The sequence below is a fragment of the Nerophis ophidion genome, linkage group LG16, assembly GCF_033978795.1.
Source record: "Nerophis ophidion isolate RoL-2023_Sa linkage group LG16, RoL_Noph_v1.0, whole genome shotgun sequence".
Taxonomy (NCBI): Eukaryota; Metazoa; Chordata; class Actinopteri; order Syngnathiformes; family Syngnathidae; genus Nerophis; species Nerophis ophidion.
In genome coordinates this window covers 38,550,799-38,568,584 of record NC_084626.1, presented here as the reverse complement: position 1 = coordinate 38,568,584, position 17,786 = coordinate 38,550,799, and the positions used below count along the sequence as shown (strand labels likewise).

Here is a 17,786-nt window from a genome sequence, read left to right as displayed (position 1 = left end):
ACCCCTTTTCCAATTCATACCAATTACTAACACACGTGTTCACTTCCCGTTCTGATCTAGTAATTGTAACAAAATTTACACCAATAAAATACAACAGTTCTCTTAATAGTTAAGCAAGTCATGATTCACTTAATGAGATGAATAATCTCTTATTTTTAACAAAGTTCAATATGTAAAGGTTTTAAGTGTTGTGCGTGTATACAAATGTTTTCAATTATATTTTCCTCCAAGGTTATATTTTCCTTTTTATGAGAAAAATAGTTGTAGATTATTGGGTAGCAGGTTATAGTTTGCATTGTACACAGTTTTAGCTGTTTGTAAATGCACTAAATCATTCAATTTGAGTAATTTGGAGTCAATAATCACAGGGTTTGTATGTTCTTGATAACCTACATAATTTTTTTATTATGACTAATCTTTTTTGTAAAACGGTTAGTGAATGAAGTGAAATTGTGTAGTTATTTCAAATTAGAGAATGAGCAGTTCATATTAAATAAAGCTGCAACATACATTACACAAGACATTAAAAATGAATCAAATTAATTAATGACTACTCAAAACGGTTCCAACGATGAAAAGAGAAGTAAATGAATAAAATAATACGAATAATTCAAACAGGGCTGGTCTAAATATATCAAATGTATTAAGTAATCACGTACCTCATTTTGTCCAATGAATTATTGACATCTAGTGTGTGTATATAAACAAACATATATGTATGTACCGTATAACCTTGAATTGCCGCCGGGGCGCTAATTAATTTAAAACCTCTTCTCACTCCTGCGCTTACCAAAGGCATGCGCTAATTATTTTAAAACCTCTTCTCACTCCGGCACTTACCAAAGGTATGCAGAATAAATTTGAGTGTGTTGTATGGTTGGACCTTAAATCCTACTGAATAGTTATTAATCCTCTTCCCTTTATGCGATTTCAAATTACCGGTATTGAAATCAGCCTCCTCCATTTTGAAAATGGTGACAGGGGAAGTTTCACTCGTGACGTCACGAGTTTGACCAGGCAGTAATACTAAGCATGCGCTAATTATTTTGGGAAGCGAGTTTGACCTGGCAGTAATTCAAGGCAGGCGCATACTATATGCCCTGCGGCAATTCAAGGAAATACGGTATGTATGTATGTATGTATGTATGTATGTATGTATGTATGTATGTATGTATACTGTATATATGTAAGTTATTTTAAGCATTATTTTATATTTATATCTGAACTGTGTAGAATATTGCATTACATTGACATTTCACAATACTGTATTGTATCGTGAAGTCTTTGACAATACCCAGTCCTACTTTAGATTTTTACTTTGAAGAATCTTCTCATGAATGAAAATGTTCCAAAACAAAAGAGAAATAAATAACCGCAATAGTCAATATCTCTATATTTCTCTTCTCCCATTAAAAGAAATGTACTGTGTAAGGAATCAGTTTACTCCAGTGTGCGTGTGAAGGATGGCACATTATTAATATGATACCTCATAAATATATCCAGGCAGCAAATCACCAATTATGTAATTGCGGTGCTCAATTTGAGCAACATTCCCATGTGATTTTTTTTTTTCTAAATGTTTTGATGCCTGAATGAAGTCAGTAGATGCTATTTGTTATCGCACGGTAACGGTGCACACTGTGTTCGCCTGGCTGCTCGTGTGCTTTTTGAAGGGCCTGTGGGTGTCGGCGAGTGAAAGCGCCTGCAATTATGTGCAGCTGTGTGGGTTAATGAACAGTTAGCAGCTTGCATGCTCTTGTTATGATTTTGAGTTCGCTGAGAAAACACAATTCCAGTTTCTTCCTTAATTATTTGATCACAGAATGTATACATAGTTCTAATTGATTCAAAGGGAATAAACCAATATTTATCTTTCTTGCATTGCTCAAAGGGGACATCTCACTCATTTCCTATGCAAGATTCTTCACTGTTGTGTGAAGAGGCCACTGTATTTATATAATTTTGCAGGTCATTAATGTTTTAATGTTGCGAGTTGTGCAATGCCTCTCTTAATTACCCTGTTTTGTTTAATGTTAAAGCAAATTTATAAATTTTCCAATTAATTAAAGTACAAATTTAAGGAGTTGATGAAATCCACAGTTTGTTCCGGTATTGATCAAGACAATAGATGCGCCGCATGAACTTGGGTTCCAAGTGCAGACTTTAAGTTCCAAACTGGTCGTTAAATGGTGTAAATCGGTCAAGTCAAAACAGTTTTATTGTATGACAAAAAATATTCGCCATAATTCTGTCTTTTTGTAATCACGTTTGAATGGACTTTTGGTGCAGGATGTAAGGAGAGGCATCTACTTGCAAACTCGAAGTATCTGCAGGTAATGAAACATGAAACTGCCTTCCTATGTTTGGAAAATGACCTATCAACCAATCAAAGCAATAAATGCTATTTGGTTGCTGAGAGAGAAGACAATTCACTTTAAAAATGAACTGTATTTATTTTGATTGCTACAGAAAGCTATTAAAACCCCCTTAGATTAGTGGTTCTCAAATGGGGGTACGCGTACCCCTGGGGGTACTTGAAGGTATGCCAAGCGGTTATGTGAGATTTTTTCAAAATATTCTAAAAATAGTAACAATTCCAAAATCTTTTATAAATATATTTATTGAATAATACTTCAAGAAAATATGAATGTAAGTTCATAAACTGTGAAAATAAATGCAACAATTCAATATTCAGTGTTGACAGCTAGATTTTTTGTGGACATGTTCCATAAATATTGATGTTAAAGATTTCCTTTTTTGTGAAGAAATGTTTATAATTAAGTTCATGAATCCAGATGGATCTCTATTACAATCCCCAAAGAGGGCACTTTAAGTTGATTTTTACTTCTATGTGTAGAAATCGTTATTAATAATTGAATCACAAGTTTTTAGTTATTTTTTTTTTTCCAACTAGTTGAAGAAAGACCACTACAAATGAGCAATATTATGCACTGTTATACAATTTAATAAATCAGAAACTGATGACATAGGGCTGTATTTTACTTCTTTATCTCTTTTTTTTCAACCAAAAATGCTTTGCTCTGATTAGGGGGTACTTAAATTAAAAAAATGTTCACAGGGGGTACATCACTGAAAAAAGTTTGAGAACCACTGCCTTAGACTACTGATTCTCAAACTGGTACGGGGACTCCATCTAATGGTATGTCAAATAATTACTTGATTAAAGTAGTGTTTTATTTTCCTATATTCAAACACAGTGTTATTGTAGAAACTTTGTATAATGTTACATTGGCCAAAAATATTTAATATACTTGTTAAATAAAACTTTTGCCTTGTTTTTATTGAATACTTTGTCCTACTACGCTACTGAATTTTAATGTTTGTTATTATGGTGGTGCTTAGATAGCCAATTGTTTTCTTAGGTGATACTTTTTTTTTTTTAAAGTTTGAAAACCACTGCCTTAGACAACATGAGACTTTTTGTCATTTTTTCTCTCCTTTTGGGCCACCATCTTTGTTCTTTTAGTCCATATGGAATATTTTTTTGATTTTAAACTTTTAAACTGTATTTTTAAAATATCTTCGTTGGTCAATCAGTTGCTGAGAAATGATCTAAACCCAACTTGTACCAATGAAGACAAAAAGGCCATATTGAGCCACATAACCACACTTTTTCATCACACAATCTAAAGATCCATTTTTAATTTAGGGTTTCATCTGGGAGATAAATAGTGTGTGTGTGTGTGCGTGTATATGCGTGTGCGCAAAGAGAATGGTTGTGCAGTGTGTCAGAAAACCTGACACTGCAAAAAATGTAGCATTTCTTCAGAAGCTTTTTTTTTTGTGCCAATTTCATTTCTAATCTGATATTTATTTATTCCCAGCCTAACAACATTTTTTCATTAACTGGGCATTTCAGGGGTCAAAAACCTTAAAAATTAATACACATTTGGTATATTTTTATTTGGACTAAAGTTGGTGTGAGTTATTAGTGAAAAAGAGATATTAACTTATTATTCGTTATATACTACAGTATAATTAATTAAATTTTAAAACTATATTTTGACCTTACCGTCACATGAAGTGTTTCAATTAAACCTTACTCCAAAGCTTATAATACAATATTGTCTTATTTTTTTGTTTACTATATTTTGTAAATGCAAAAAAAAAAAAAAAACAAACTGTGTAATTATTGAATATTATAGCCGTGAGATATACATTATGCTGTCCTTTTTCTGTGTGTGACAAACATCTATTCTGGGGTGTAAAATCTGTATCTATAGGTTCTTCTTGAAAATAAAAAAAAATATTAAATTGTTTTTAATCTGTGTGTTTAATTTCTTTTTGGTCTTCTCAGATATCCACTCTGAAGCTGTCCAAGCTGCTCTGGCTAAACATAAAGAGGAAAAGATGGCGCTGCCCATGCCTACAAAACGCCGCTCAACCTATGTGCCGTCGCCCATCGAAACGCGTACACCACCAGGTAGGGGAGGAGGGTACAGATGCCTTCAGAATCATTATAAATACAATCTAAATGCATACTATTTCCCCTCAGACTCCTCGTCGGCCTCTGAAGACGAAACGTCTGTGCGTAGGCAGTCGTCATTGGTCATCCCCGTCCCTTTGCACAATCCCAACGCGCAGAGCCTCGACTATTGGATTAACCGCACCACCCAGGGTTCGTCTACGTCCTCATCGGCCTCCTCCACCATGTCCCATGGAGAGCCCAAACCTCAGTCTCAGAACCAGCCTCAGCCTCAGTACAAGCCTCAGTACCAGCCTCTGTACAAGCCTCAGTACCAGCCGCACTATCAACCCAAACAGGAGCCACATGCCGCCGCCGTCACCGACATGATGGCGCACAGCCGCGTCGGTGAGACAATGTTTCACAAAATTTCCTTATTACACACTATTTTCATAGTTTTGTTGTTGTTATTATTCAACACACACACTTTCAAAATAACATTATTGATTAGTTGTAAAATTAGTACAATGAAAAACAGGAACAATTGTTGAAGTATGATGAAATCTGTGTTATTTTGTAAGGATACAGGATACCTGACTATGTTATACACCCCGCGAGCACCAACCGCCTCCCCCTCCCCTTCCTGCGTGGTTGAGGTGGGCGGGGTTTGGTGCTTGCAGGGTGTATAACATAGTCAGGAATTGTCATGGATGCAAAGGATTCTGGGTATTTGTTGTGTTGCGTTTATGTTGTGTTACTGTGAGGATTTTCTCCCGAAATGTGTTTGTCATTCTTCTTTTGTGTGGGTTCACAATGTGGCGCATATTAGTAGGAGTGTTAAAGTTGTTTATATCACAACCGTCAGTGTACTCTGTGTCACCCAGTATGCCTTCCAGTCGTGTGCGTGCATCTGCGGAAGCCTCTAACAACATATTGCTGGACTGGCAAGCAGTTTGTACATGTTGTAGAAGGTGTTTAAGGCAATGGCTGCATAACATGCCCTTATTCTTGTCATTTGGGTGACCACCAGCAGATATTGACGAGAATAGTTGCGGCTCCCATTGTTTTCCTCATTTTGTGAAACGGGTCGAAATGGCTCTTTGAGTGGTAAAGGTTGCCGACCTCTGAACTATATGCTGATGCCATTCCTCGTTTTGATACTGTCAATATTTGTATCAATTCGCCCACCTGGAGCTTGCGGTTGGAGTCTATGGCATGGAGTGAAGCATGTTTAGCTATTCCTCATCCTCCACGGATGATACCTGAAAGAAACTTATTTTTTTTGCCGCCATTAAGGCGAGGATCGCTGACTAAGAAGTGAATGCTACATTGCTTTGAGGGCGTGTTTGTTTGCTTGTCACTGTGAGTTTTGCGGGACACATCAAGGATATGTCATTAATATGCATTATCACAATTTAACAATTGTATATAAAGCTCTATCGTCCACTAAATGTCTATTATTTATATCTTATATACTCTATCTTGCAACCCCAATGTGTAGTAATACAATCATTTTGGGGGTTCAATTCATGAAAGCAATGCTGCACAGCTCTTTCTAAACTGCCACCTTATTGTGGTAGGGGAGTTTGCGTGTTCCAATGATCCTCGGAGCACAGATTTAAAGCGTTTCTGATCACACAGAGCCATCTCAGCGAAAGACTGACACGTCTATCAGCTCTGACCGGTAAAAAGTATGAAATTTGTTGAAATAAACAAGTTATAAGTGAACCTAGAGGCTAAAGCATCCACCACCATCAAATGGCTGCTTAGCAACAATGCCTAACACAAATTTCGAGTCAAGGACGTTTAGACATACTGAACGAGTCTCTACAAACTGAATGATTCAAGGAATGAATATGGAGCTAGACCGTGTAGTATTTTATACGTAAGTAGTAAAACCTTAAAGTCACATCTTAAGTGCACAGGAAGCCAGTGCAGGTGAGCCAGTACAGGCGTAATATGATCAAACTTTCTTGTTCTTGTCAAAAGTCTAGCAGCCGCATTTTGTACCAACTGTAATCTTTTAATGCTAGACATGGGGAGACCCGAAAATAATACGTTACAGTAATCGAGACGAGACGTAACAAACGCATGGATAATGATCTCGGCGTCTTTAGTGGACAAAATGGAGCGAATTTTTGCGATATTACGGAGATGAAAGAAGGCCGTTTTAGTAACGCTTTTAATGTGTGACTCAAAGGAGAGAGTTGGGTCGAAGATAATACCCAGATTTTTTACAGAGTCACCTTGTTTTATTATTTGGTTGTCAAATGTTAAAGTTGTATTATTTAATAGAGGTCGGTGTCTAGCAGGACCGATAATCAGCATTTCCGTTTTTTTGGCATTAAGTTGCAAAAAGTTAGCGGACATCCATTGTTTAATTTCATTAAGACACGCTTCCAACTGACTACAGTCCGGCGTGTTGGTCAGCTTTAGGGGCATGTAGAGTTGGGTGTCATCAGCATAACAGTGAAAGCTAATACCGTAACGTTCTCATGCATTTGAATCCATCCATCCATTTCTATCGCACCTGCTCAAGAAGTTGCATTAATAGTCAAAAGTATTTTATTTATTATTGGTTAGCTTCAGAATAGAATAACAATGTTATTAGAAAGAATAAGAGATGCACACATTTCATTTGTTGTAATCAGGGAAAGTCCAAATAAAAGAGGTGTAGAATTCTCTTGTTTCTCCTCATTGAGCTAAATTGAATCCTGTGTCTGTTTAATTCCTTGCTTTTTGTCTGTTTAATAGATGTCATCAGTGTTTGAACCTGACAGTTGTATTCATTGTTAAAAATATTATATGGCTCTCACAAAAATACATTTGAAAATATTTGGCTTTAATGGCTCTCTCAGTCAAAAAGGTTTCCGACCCCGGCCCTAGAAGGATTACTAACAAGTGCTCCTTCACCTTATTGGGTGGAACGGCTGCCCGTATTTGAACTCGAGTGGTGTTTTGTTACTGGACTTTTGTGCTTGTCACAGGTTTTCCATAAGGATCACAATGTTCAAACATCAGGGTGTCCCTATGCGTACCTGGCACCGGAACACCCTGGACCCCAGTTTCAAGTACGACTTCATGACTGTGTCTTTGGACATGTTTTCCCATGTCTTGGACACTCGGGTGAAGAGAGGGTCAGAACACTTCAAACAATCACCATTTGGTGGTGAGTTGGCTCCGATGGTGGGGAAAGATGCCAGGAGGATGCCGGTCAGACCTGACCAAAACGCATTTGGATGATCTTATAGAGTGAGATCTAAAGAGTTTGAGCATTTTCTAATGGAAGCAAGGGACATTGAATCTAATTGGGGCATGTACAGTGCCTCTATTGTCGAGGCGGCCGATCGAAGCTGTGGCCATAAAGTGGTGAGTGCCTGGCATGGCGGTAAGCCCAGAACCTTCTGGCGGACACCGTTAAAATGAAGGAGGAGTCATTTGGGTGTTTTTTGGCTCACGGGACTCAGGAGGGAGCCGACCGGTACCGATAAGCCAAGCCAATATGATACACGTCTGAAAAGGAGTAGGAAGAAGGAGAACCTGCTTAGTGGCCTTGTGGTTAGTGTCCACCCTGAGATCGGTAGGTTGTGAGTTCAAACCCCGACCGAGTCATACCAAAGACTATAAAAATGGGACCCATTTCCTCTCTGCTTGGCACTCAGCATGAAGGGGAGATAGGGGTTAAATCACCAAAATAATTCCCAAGCGCAGCCACTGCTGCTGCTCACTGCTCCCCTCACCTCCCACGGGGTGAACAAGCGGATGGGTCAAATAATGCAGAGGACAAATTTCACCACACCTTGTGTGTGTGTGTGTGTGTGTGTGTGTGTGTGTGTGTGTGTGTGTGTGTGAGACAATCATTGGTACTTTAACTTAACTTAACTTTAAGTTTTAACTGAACTTTAATTTAATTTAACTTAAACTTATTTAATCCTACCCCTTTTCCAATTCAAAGCAATTTCTAACATAACTTAAGGATTTGTTCAAATAGACTTAAATCGATACCAAACATATATTTGATGTGTTTCAGATTATCCATACATATCCTCTTTCTATGCGTGTGAACATTAAATCAGCTGTCCCATGCCCTTCACCTCCTACCTGCAGCCCCCTCAGAGAACAGTGCCCCGCCTCCAGATGTGACCACCGTTGCTCTCCCAGCCAGAGGTCCGCGGGTGGACTTGCCCTCCAACGCCACCGTCCGAGGGATGAGTCGAGGACAGAGTCGCTCCAGCATGATGGAGACTGCAGACGGTAAAAAAAGCAGCCTCGCCGTTTTTTGTTTGCTTCTATCATCTTTCTGGGACCTTCTACTGTAAATCTCTCATTTCAATTCCAATTAATCAGACTGCACTGCTTTCTTTTGCTCTTCGCTCTTTCTCTGCCCTGCCGTATGTTTAGGAAGAATTAATCTCCAGAGTAAGGGGCACTCCTTCATGCATATTGTCCGCAGCCTTATATGTCTTTGCTGTGTTTGCCCTTATTGTCCCTCTTGTTTGGAACTACTGGATAGCAACCAACGGTTATGCAGTCCCAATCCAAAAACACTCTTTACCTCAGTTCTCACCTTGTTTTCCTCGTGATGATCCCACTCACGTGTGCTACTTTTCAATTCCCAACCTCGTCTGCAATCAAGACAAATGTTTGGCAACATGTTTTTGGGGTTGAGGAGCAGCAGACTGTGCGATGAAATGTTAATCAAACAACTTGTGGTACAGTGTGCACGACAGAGTGTGTGTGTGATTGTTTGTCCTGATACTACCACTACACCCTCTACCACCACCACCCGCATCCCTCGTCCTTGTAGGAGTTCCAGTGAACAGCAGGGTGTCCACCAAGATCCAGCAACTGCTAAACACCCTGAAGAGGCCGAAGAGACCACCCCTCAGTGAGTTTTTCACGGACGACTCTGAAGAGATAGTCGAAGGTGAGACACACACACATCAACACGTTGTTAGTGCCGATAGGTCTTTTTTTTATTTTTTTTGAGAGAAGACTGATAATAACCATCCATAATTAATAAAATTAATATTAATATCCATCCATCAGTTTTATACTGCTTGTCCCTCTAGATGTGTTTGTTAAATTGTCTTATAAATGAATTTCTTGTTAATAGGATATCACTAAATGTAAAAAAAAATCCAACTCTATTGTGTTTGCAAGGGGCTTCACGGTTGCACAGGGGTTAGTGCGTCTGCCTCACAAAACGAAGGTCCTGAATAGTCCTGGGTTCAATCCCGGGCTCGGGATCTTTCTGTGTGGAGTTTGCATGTCCTCCCCGTGAATACGTGGGTTCCTTCCGGGTACTCCGGCTTCCTCCCACCTCCAAAGACATGCACCTGGGGATAGGTTGATTGGCAACACTAAATTGACCCTAGTGTGTGAATGTAGTCTGTCTATCCGTGTTGGCCCTGTGATGAGGTGGCGACTTGTCTAGGGTGTACCCCGCCTTCCGCCCGATTGTAGCTGAGACAGGCACTAGCGCCCACCGCAACCCTAAAGGGAATAAGCGGTAGAAAATGGATGGATGGATGAATTTGTTTGCAAGCAAAAACAAAACATCTTTTAGACAGAGTGCTAAGATTTCTATTGGAGGATTCAAAATTATTCTAGTTTCATTTAACAAATTTCTCGGTATCCTAGCCGATTAAAAGTTGTCATGGACAGAACACATTGGTTCAGTAACCAACAAAGTGTCAAAATCTCTTGGCATCATCAGAAAATGTAGGGGTCTGGTTAATCAGGCATGCCTCTTAACTCTTTATTACAGTTTATTGTATCCATATATTTTTATTGCAATATTGTCTGGACTAGTACATATCCATTAAGTTTACACAAATTATTTATTATGCAAAATATATTTGTAAGAATAGCTACCTCCTCTAACTATTTGGCTCCATCTGCTCCTCTGTTTAGGAAACTAAATGTACTATCGATTTATGATATCAACACAGTTCAGTCCTCTTCTTTTATCTGTAAATGTACTTACCTCCCTAATACGCTTCCTACACCTTTCAAAGATTATTTTAAAACCAGTTCACAAATTCACGATTATAATTCCAGACAAATTGATAATCTCCGTCCTATCTTTAGCCGTATCAGTCTTAGCCAGTTTTCCATTAAACACAGAGTTTCTTTACTCTGGAATATTCACCTATGTATTGCAAACTCCTCATCTTCACTTAGTAACTTTAAACAGATTAAGGACCAGCCTGATGAATCAACATTCTCCATTTGTTCCTACCTTATAATTTTTGGCCCTATACTTCCTCACACGCACACACATACATGCACGCTTATACTCAATCCACACAAGGTAGGTTTCTTGTTGTCTTATTTTTTATACACAATGTTTAATTTTGTTTGTTAATTTAGTGTTTTAGGTGAGAGCCTTGCATAAACCCTTTTTGGATTTCTTTTCTCACCTGCACTTATTTCTTATTACCTATTTTTCATTACTCATTTCTTGTCTTAACAATGTTACCTTTTGTACCATTTATATTGTGCAAATGAATAAATAATAAATAAATACATTTTCTGTATAATTACATATATTTTTCTAACATGTTCTCAAGTAAAGAGCTCAAAATGTGCCTATTTCCTGATTTATACAGTATGTATTGCAGGAGGCTATTATAAGGCTGCCACTGTAGACACTCCTGTCTGCTTAATATGCAAACTTACCAATCGTTGTGCAGTGTGCTTTGTCCTGAGTGCACTAAATGAATACATCATAGGAACAAGATGAGGCAGTGCAGCGTTTGTTTTCACATTTAGTGCGCTCTCTGGCCCGCTAGCTGAAGGCATGGGTATTTATTTTTGTTAGTAATGTCACCGACATAACATTTCCAGAAACATAACACCATTGCTCTCCACACTTTAAAATTTACGTGTGACATCATTATTCTTGCTAATAAATATAGAAAAATCATACTAACACACTCAGTAAATTTTCATGCACTAAATTAGTCTGATTTCTCAAATAATTTGTTTTTTTCTATTTGCACAAATTCTGTCCTTCAACTGTTGGCCATACACATTGTGCCTCTTGTACACTAGAGGGCGATTGTGGTCATTTCAGCTTGCTTAGCTGAATAGGAATTTAACTAGAAGAAGAGAATACTACATCACAACTTTCTTTGGCCCCAAGGTGGCTTGTTTTGCAGTCGTAATAAAAAGCACAGAGACGCGTGGGATTCTTTTTTGGAGTTTGTTACAGTGGGGCAAAAAAGTATTTAGTCAGCCACCGATTGTGCAAGTTCTCCCACTTAAAATGATGACAGAGGTCTGTAATTTTCATTATAGGTACACTTCAACTGTGAGAGACAGAATGTGAAAAAAAATCCAGGAATTCACATTGTAGGAATTTAAAAAAATGTATTCGTAAATTATGGTGAAAAATAAGTATGTGGTAAAACCATTCAAAGCTCTCACTGATGGAAGGAGGTTTTGGCTCAAAATCTCACGATACATGGCCCCATTCATTCTTTCCTTAACACAGATCAATCGTCCTGTCCCCTTAGCAGAAAAACAGCCCCAAAGCATGATGTTTCCACCCCCATGCTTCACAGTAGGTGTGGTGTTCTTGGGATGCAACTCAGTATTCTTCTTACTCCAAATACGGCGGGTTGAGTTTATACCAAAATGGATTCATGGATGATACAGCAGAGGATTGGGAGAATGTCATGTGGTCGGATGAAACCAAAATACTGTAAAGCATAGGGCCGGAAACATCCTGCTTTGAGGCTGTTTTTCTGCTAAGGGGACAGGACGATTGTTCCGTGTTAAGGAAAGAATGAATGGGGCCATGTATCGTGAGATTTTGAGCCAAAACCTCCTTCTATCAGTGAGAGCTTTGAATGGTTGACCAAATACTTATTTTCCACCATAATTTACAACTAAATTCTTTAAAAGTTTTACAATGTGAATTCCTGGATTTTTTTTTCATATTATGTCTCTCACAGTTGAAGTTATGATGAAAATTACAGACCTCTGTCATCATTTTAAGTGGGAGAACTTGCACAATCGGTGGCTGACTAAATACTTTTTTGCCCCACTGTACATGAAATGTTTGGGACAAGACAACACAGACAATGTATGGAAATCAGGGCATAATTTTTGTGAAAATGTTTGTTGAAAACTGAATCCAACACTAAGTTAGATGTACGAATATGAATATTAAGGTCTGAGGTTTTCCGTTAATGATCAAATACGAGAACTTGACAAGATTTCCACGAGATTGTTCAATTTTTTCACGTCACAAATCAGAGTCGGAAAAATGTATACTTTGATGCTTCACGATTGGGAAGTGGACAATTTGGAATTGATTGAAAAACGTCCAAATATCGATTCTCTAAGTAAATGAATAAATAGTTAAATGAAGTAATACAGAAAGTTCTTAAATGTGAAACTAGCACAGTAAGTTACACAGCAAAAACACAGGTAGGCGACGTGAAGCCATGCTAAACGCTAAGCAATCTTGAATGTGCAGTTGAGAAACAGCAAAAGAATAAGTGCTACAAACCTGTTAAAAATGTAGGCCAGAAGTCTTTCTTTGAATGTAAGAATTGTTTATGTAAACTAGAGTAGGGCAGCAATTTAAATATTTTTTGTTTCCGGGGGAACATAATGGTCACTGCTTCTTTGGTCTCGTCACTTTACAGCTGTTTCGTTAAAACGCTGTCTGCCCTCAGATTTTCCAATATTTAGCCAATTATGTCCAAAACCCAATTTTGTTTCAGTGTTTGCTGACAACCATTAGTACATAACCGGTTGAGGGGGGCGTGTCTCTATGCAGTATTGCGTGGTAAAGGAGGAGGTTCAAAATTTGGGCATGTCGGCCAAAAGGAGAAGAATGCAGATTTACCCTGTACACAACTTGAGATTTATGGATTTTATTAAAAGAAACTTCCAATCGTAACTCACCAGGATCCAATATTATTTCTAAATGTTTCTGAGATGAGTTTAACCTGACATTAAACATAGACATTATAAAAATACAATATTTTATTTGGATATGTTTTATTTTGGTGATGTTGACAACCGCTGATATCGACATCAGTCAGCTATTCCGAAGAATGTCAATTTGAACGTATTCTTGTAGTAAATGTTTTTCTGTTGCTATATAATTCAGTGCCCCAGCCGGACCCTAACACACCTAAACCGGAAGGCCGTCAGATCATCCCGGTGAAAGGCGAGCCTCTAGGGGTGGTCAGTAATTGGCCCCCAGCCTTGCAGGCTGCTTTGGCCCGGTGGGGGGCCACACAGGGGAAAAGCCCGGCCCTCACAGCTCTTGACATCACAGGCAAACCGCTGTACACGCTGACATATGGTGAGACCTGTGACTTTGGTTTTTAGTAGTCGGGACATTAGTTGTGTTCCAAAGATAATATACTACAATTTTTTTTTTCAATAATGTTTGTAACGTTGTGACTTTCTGCTATGTTAGGGAAGCTGTGGAGTCGCAGTGTGAAGCTGGCGTTCACTCTTCTCCATAAGCTGGGCACCAAGAATGAGCAGATTCTCAAACCCGGAGACAGGGTGAGAACACATGAGCAACCTACACACTCTTTAGAAAAAAAAGTGTGGTGTTGTACTTTTACCTTTAAAGATACAGGCTCTAGTCACTGGGACCTTGACCGCAAAAGTTGTACCAATGTGTATCTTTCTAAGGCTATTGAATCACAACTGGACTGTTTAATCTTTTAAATGATGCTTAAAGACCAGATAGGACATATCTAGTCTGAGAGGATGGTGCAGGGTGCAGTTATATATCCTCTAAGGTAGTGGTTCTCAACCTTTTTTCAGTGATGTACCCCCTGTGAACATTTTTTTATTTCAAGTACACCCTAATCAGAGCAAAGCATTTTTGGTTGAAAGAAAGAGATAAAGAAGTAAAATACAGCACTATGTCATCAGTTTCTGATTGTTTAAATTGTATAAGAGTGCAACATATTGCTCATTTGTAGTGGTCTTTCTTGAACTATTTGGAAAAAAATACATAAAAATAACAAAACATTTCTTGAAAAATAAACAAGTGATTAAATTATAAATAAAGATTTCTACACATAGAAGTAATCATCAACTTAAAGTGCCCTCTTTGGGGATTGTAATAGAGATCCATCTGAATTCATGAACTTAATTGTAAACATTTCTTCACAAAAAAAGAAATCTTTAACATCAATATTTATGGAACATGTCCAAAAAAAATCTAGCTGTCAACACTGAATATTGCATTGTTGCATTTCTTTTCACAGTTTATGAACTTACATTCATATTTTGTTGAAGTAGTATTCAATAAATATATTTATGAAGGATTTTTGAATTGTTGCTATTTTCTAAAAATCTCACGTACCCCTTGGCATACCTTCAAGTACCCCCAGGAGTACGCGTACCCCCATTTGAGAACCATTGCTCCAAGGTAGTGGTTTTCCCTGACAAATATTTTACCCTTTTGGGAAGCCTAATAATTGTTGACAAAATACGGTTTGAGTAACACCTACATACTAAAGCGGTCCTATCCAGTCCTTGAGCATGAATGGATGAAACTTGCTCAGATGAGAAGTGAAACGTTGTCTAAAACATCCTGAACAGTCCAGTTGTGATTAATCAAATGCCCTAAGAATACCTGGATGAATGAGAATATTTTATATGTACCCTGATAGTGTGTACCTTATTAAGAACAGCTCTGAAGATTTGGAGAAATGCTGATTTACCATAAAGCCGGGCAATGTATTGAATATGCTCGATATATCGGGGGTTTGTCTCTGTGCGATATAGAAAATGACTATATCGTAACTATTCGAATATACGTTCTCACGCAGTTGCTTTTAGCTGCGGGAACTACAATACAGGCTTTTCTCACCCTTGCTTGTCTCTCCTTCTCATAGAGTGATAAAACAAGTGCACCTTGTTACATACGTCACATACTGTTGCGCGTGCAACGTCATACGCCCTCGCCGAGCAGAGAGGTAGTGGTATAGGTAAAGTTAGCAGTGGCAGGTGGTGCAAGCGGAGCTGTGCGAGTGGTAATGCAAGAGAGAAGGTGCCAATCTGGTAACAAATAAAGAAAGACAAATTAATTCCCAGGGAAAAGAGCACAGGGTCCATCGTCTGGCGGTGGTTTGGCTTCAAGCGGGAAGATGTTGAACAGACAACCGTTATATGTAAGGTATGCGGCAAAAGCGTTGCTACAAAAAGTAGCGCACTACTAATTTGTACCATCATTTGAAAAGTCACCCGCTAGAGAATGAGTGCTTGAAACTCTGCATGTCAACATCTCCGGCCGGTGCCACACCCAACAAAATGCCAAAACAAACAGCACTGACCCAATTGAGCCTGGCGTCTTCCATTTCCACATCAACACGGTATGACAAAAATACTCAAAAACAGGAGATAACGTCTGCAGTAACCTACCACATAGCGAAGGACATACACAATTTGATTTCCTATTATACAGCTAATTTGTATTTGACAGTTTTTTAAATATCTTGTGTGACATCATGCACAAAAGTGCACTTTATTTGTTTTAAAATATTGTAGTGGCGTTCTGTACAAAAAGTCCACTTTAATTTAGTGTTGTCTTGATATGTCGTCCTAGTGACATCATGCACAAAAGTGTACTAGCTTCTTTTAAAATGTCTGACAATCTTGCACTTTCTGTTTTGAAATTACATTAATGTTTGTGCCACTGCTTAATAACTGTTTAATGAATACCGTTTTGGTAAATTGACTTAGTTGTGATTTCCCTCTCTGCATGAAAGTTTAAAATGAGCATATATTAATGCAGTATGAACAAGAGTATTTTAATATAGACACATATAATCATCATACTGCTGTGATTATATGTAGCAAGTGTTAATTCAAGGCTAAGGCAAAATATCGATATATATATCGTGTATCGTGACATGGCCTAAAAATATTGAGATATTAATAAAAGGCCGTATTGCCCAGCCCTAATTTACAGTATATGTTAAATTTGCTTCCAAATGAATTTTCCCTTTGCTAGTCTATTAATGTGAAAAAAGAGTCACTGGCTGACTAACATATAATGTATCGTCCTTTCCCTTGGCAAACAACCTTGATGCTCCTCATAACCAGTTTTTCAACATTGGGGGAGGTCTCCCCACTACTGAGTGTTGTCCTAGCATGGAAATATTTGTCAATGTATTTTCAAAAAAAAAAAAAAAAATGTATTTGTTTAACAAAATAACTCAATGGTTGTTTATTTTGTTGGTAGGTGGCACTGGTGTTCCCTAACAGTGACCCTGGGATGTTCTGGGTGGCCTTCTATGGCTGCCTCCTGGCTGAGGTTATACCTGTACCCATAGAGGTGCCCTTGTCTCGCAAGGTGAGGTGTATGAGTTCCTGATATTATTCATCCTGCATAATTAAGTTTGTGTGTGTGTGTGTGTGTGTGTTTGTGTGTGTGTGTGTGTGTGTTGCTGGACATGTAGGATGCGGGCATCAGCCAGGTGGGGTTTCTCCTAGGTAGCTGTGGTGTCGGCCTGGCACTGACCAGCGAGATTTGTCTGAAGGGTTTACCTAAGACCCCAGCTGGAGAAATAATGCAGTTCAAAGGTCGGCTCCAATTGGTATCTTTATTAAAAATGGTTGTTTGATTATGTGCTAAATTCATGATTAATCAGTATATATAACTTTTAATGCATATTATATCCTGAACCACTTTTTCAATGTTGTTTTGACCACTATCTAAGACTAAATCAGCGGTGCCTCTACTGGTTGCAGCCAAGTAGTGCACCTCCTTGTAACATCCACCCCTAATCAGTATCCTTGGTTAATATATGAATTGCTTTGAGAAAAACATAAAAATATGAAATATTTAGAGAAATACAACCGTATGAATCCAGGTGGTCTGATAAAATGATCTAGAATGAATTTTACAGCCATTGACCCTCACTGGTGCCTTGGTCTTCCAGGCTGGCCTCGGATGAAGTGGGTGATTACAGACTCCAAATATCTGACTAAGCCTTCTAAAGACTGGCAGCCGCACATCCCGACAGCCAATACTGACCCAGCATACATCGAGGTGACTATGCGGAATTTTGTCTCTGGCATGAACTGAATCAGGGGTGTCCTAAGTATATCTCGGGGCTATATCTGGCATGTTCTAAAAAAAAAAATCCTAGCAGTCAGCATCCTACTGACAGCAAACATTGTACAAGAAGTGATGTTTTATTATTTTTGTTTGCTGCAGTGAGTAATAATCAGTGATGAAGAAATAAAAAAAGCAAACACTGTCAAGCGTTTTTTAAATTAATGCACCACTTATGCTTAAAATTATCAAAATATGTAAATATTAAATGTTATTATAAATGTACCCCTTACTACATTACATATA

General features: G+C 38.3%; 1 protein-coding gene across 6 annotated transcripts in view; it reads left to right on the top strand.

Annotated features, from left to right (window-relative positions):
* Nucleotides 1-17,786, top strand: part of dip2bb (disco-interacting protein 2 homolog Bb) — a 146,700-nt gene that overhangs the window by 78,033 nt on the left and 50,881 nt on the right. For 4 of the 6 annotated variants that reach the window (XM_061875175.1, XM_061875172.1, XM_061875177.1 and 1 more), the window contains exons 4-13: nt 4,319-4,444; nt 4,517-4,834; nt 8,534-8,680; nt 8,828-8,845; nt 9,234-9,353; nt 13,560-13,757; nt 13,875-13,966; nt 16,665-16,775; nt 16,882-17,005; nt 17,365-17,474. In XM_061875175.1, coding sequence (XP_061731159.1) covers nt 4,319-4,444; nt 4,517-4,834; nt 8,534-8,680; nt 8,828-8,845; nt 9,234-9,353; nt 13,560-13,757; nt 13,875-13,966; nt 16,665-16,775; nt 16,882-17,005; nt 17,365-17,474 — 1,364 coding nt within the window. The remainder of the gene's footprint in view (nt 1-4,318; nt 4,445-4,516; nt 4,835-8,533; nt 8,681-8,827; nt 8,846-9,233; nt 9,354-13,559; nt 13,758-13,874; nt 13,967-16,664; nt 16,776-16,881; nt 17,006-17,364; nt 17,475-17,786) is intronic. The other 2 variants (XM_061875176.1, XM_061875173.1) reach the window with 1 other exon arrangement.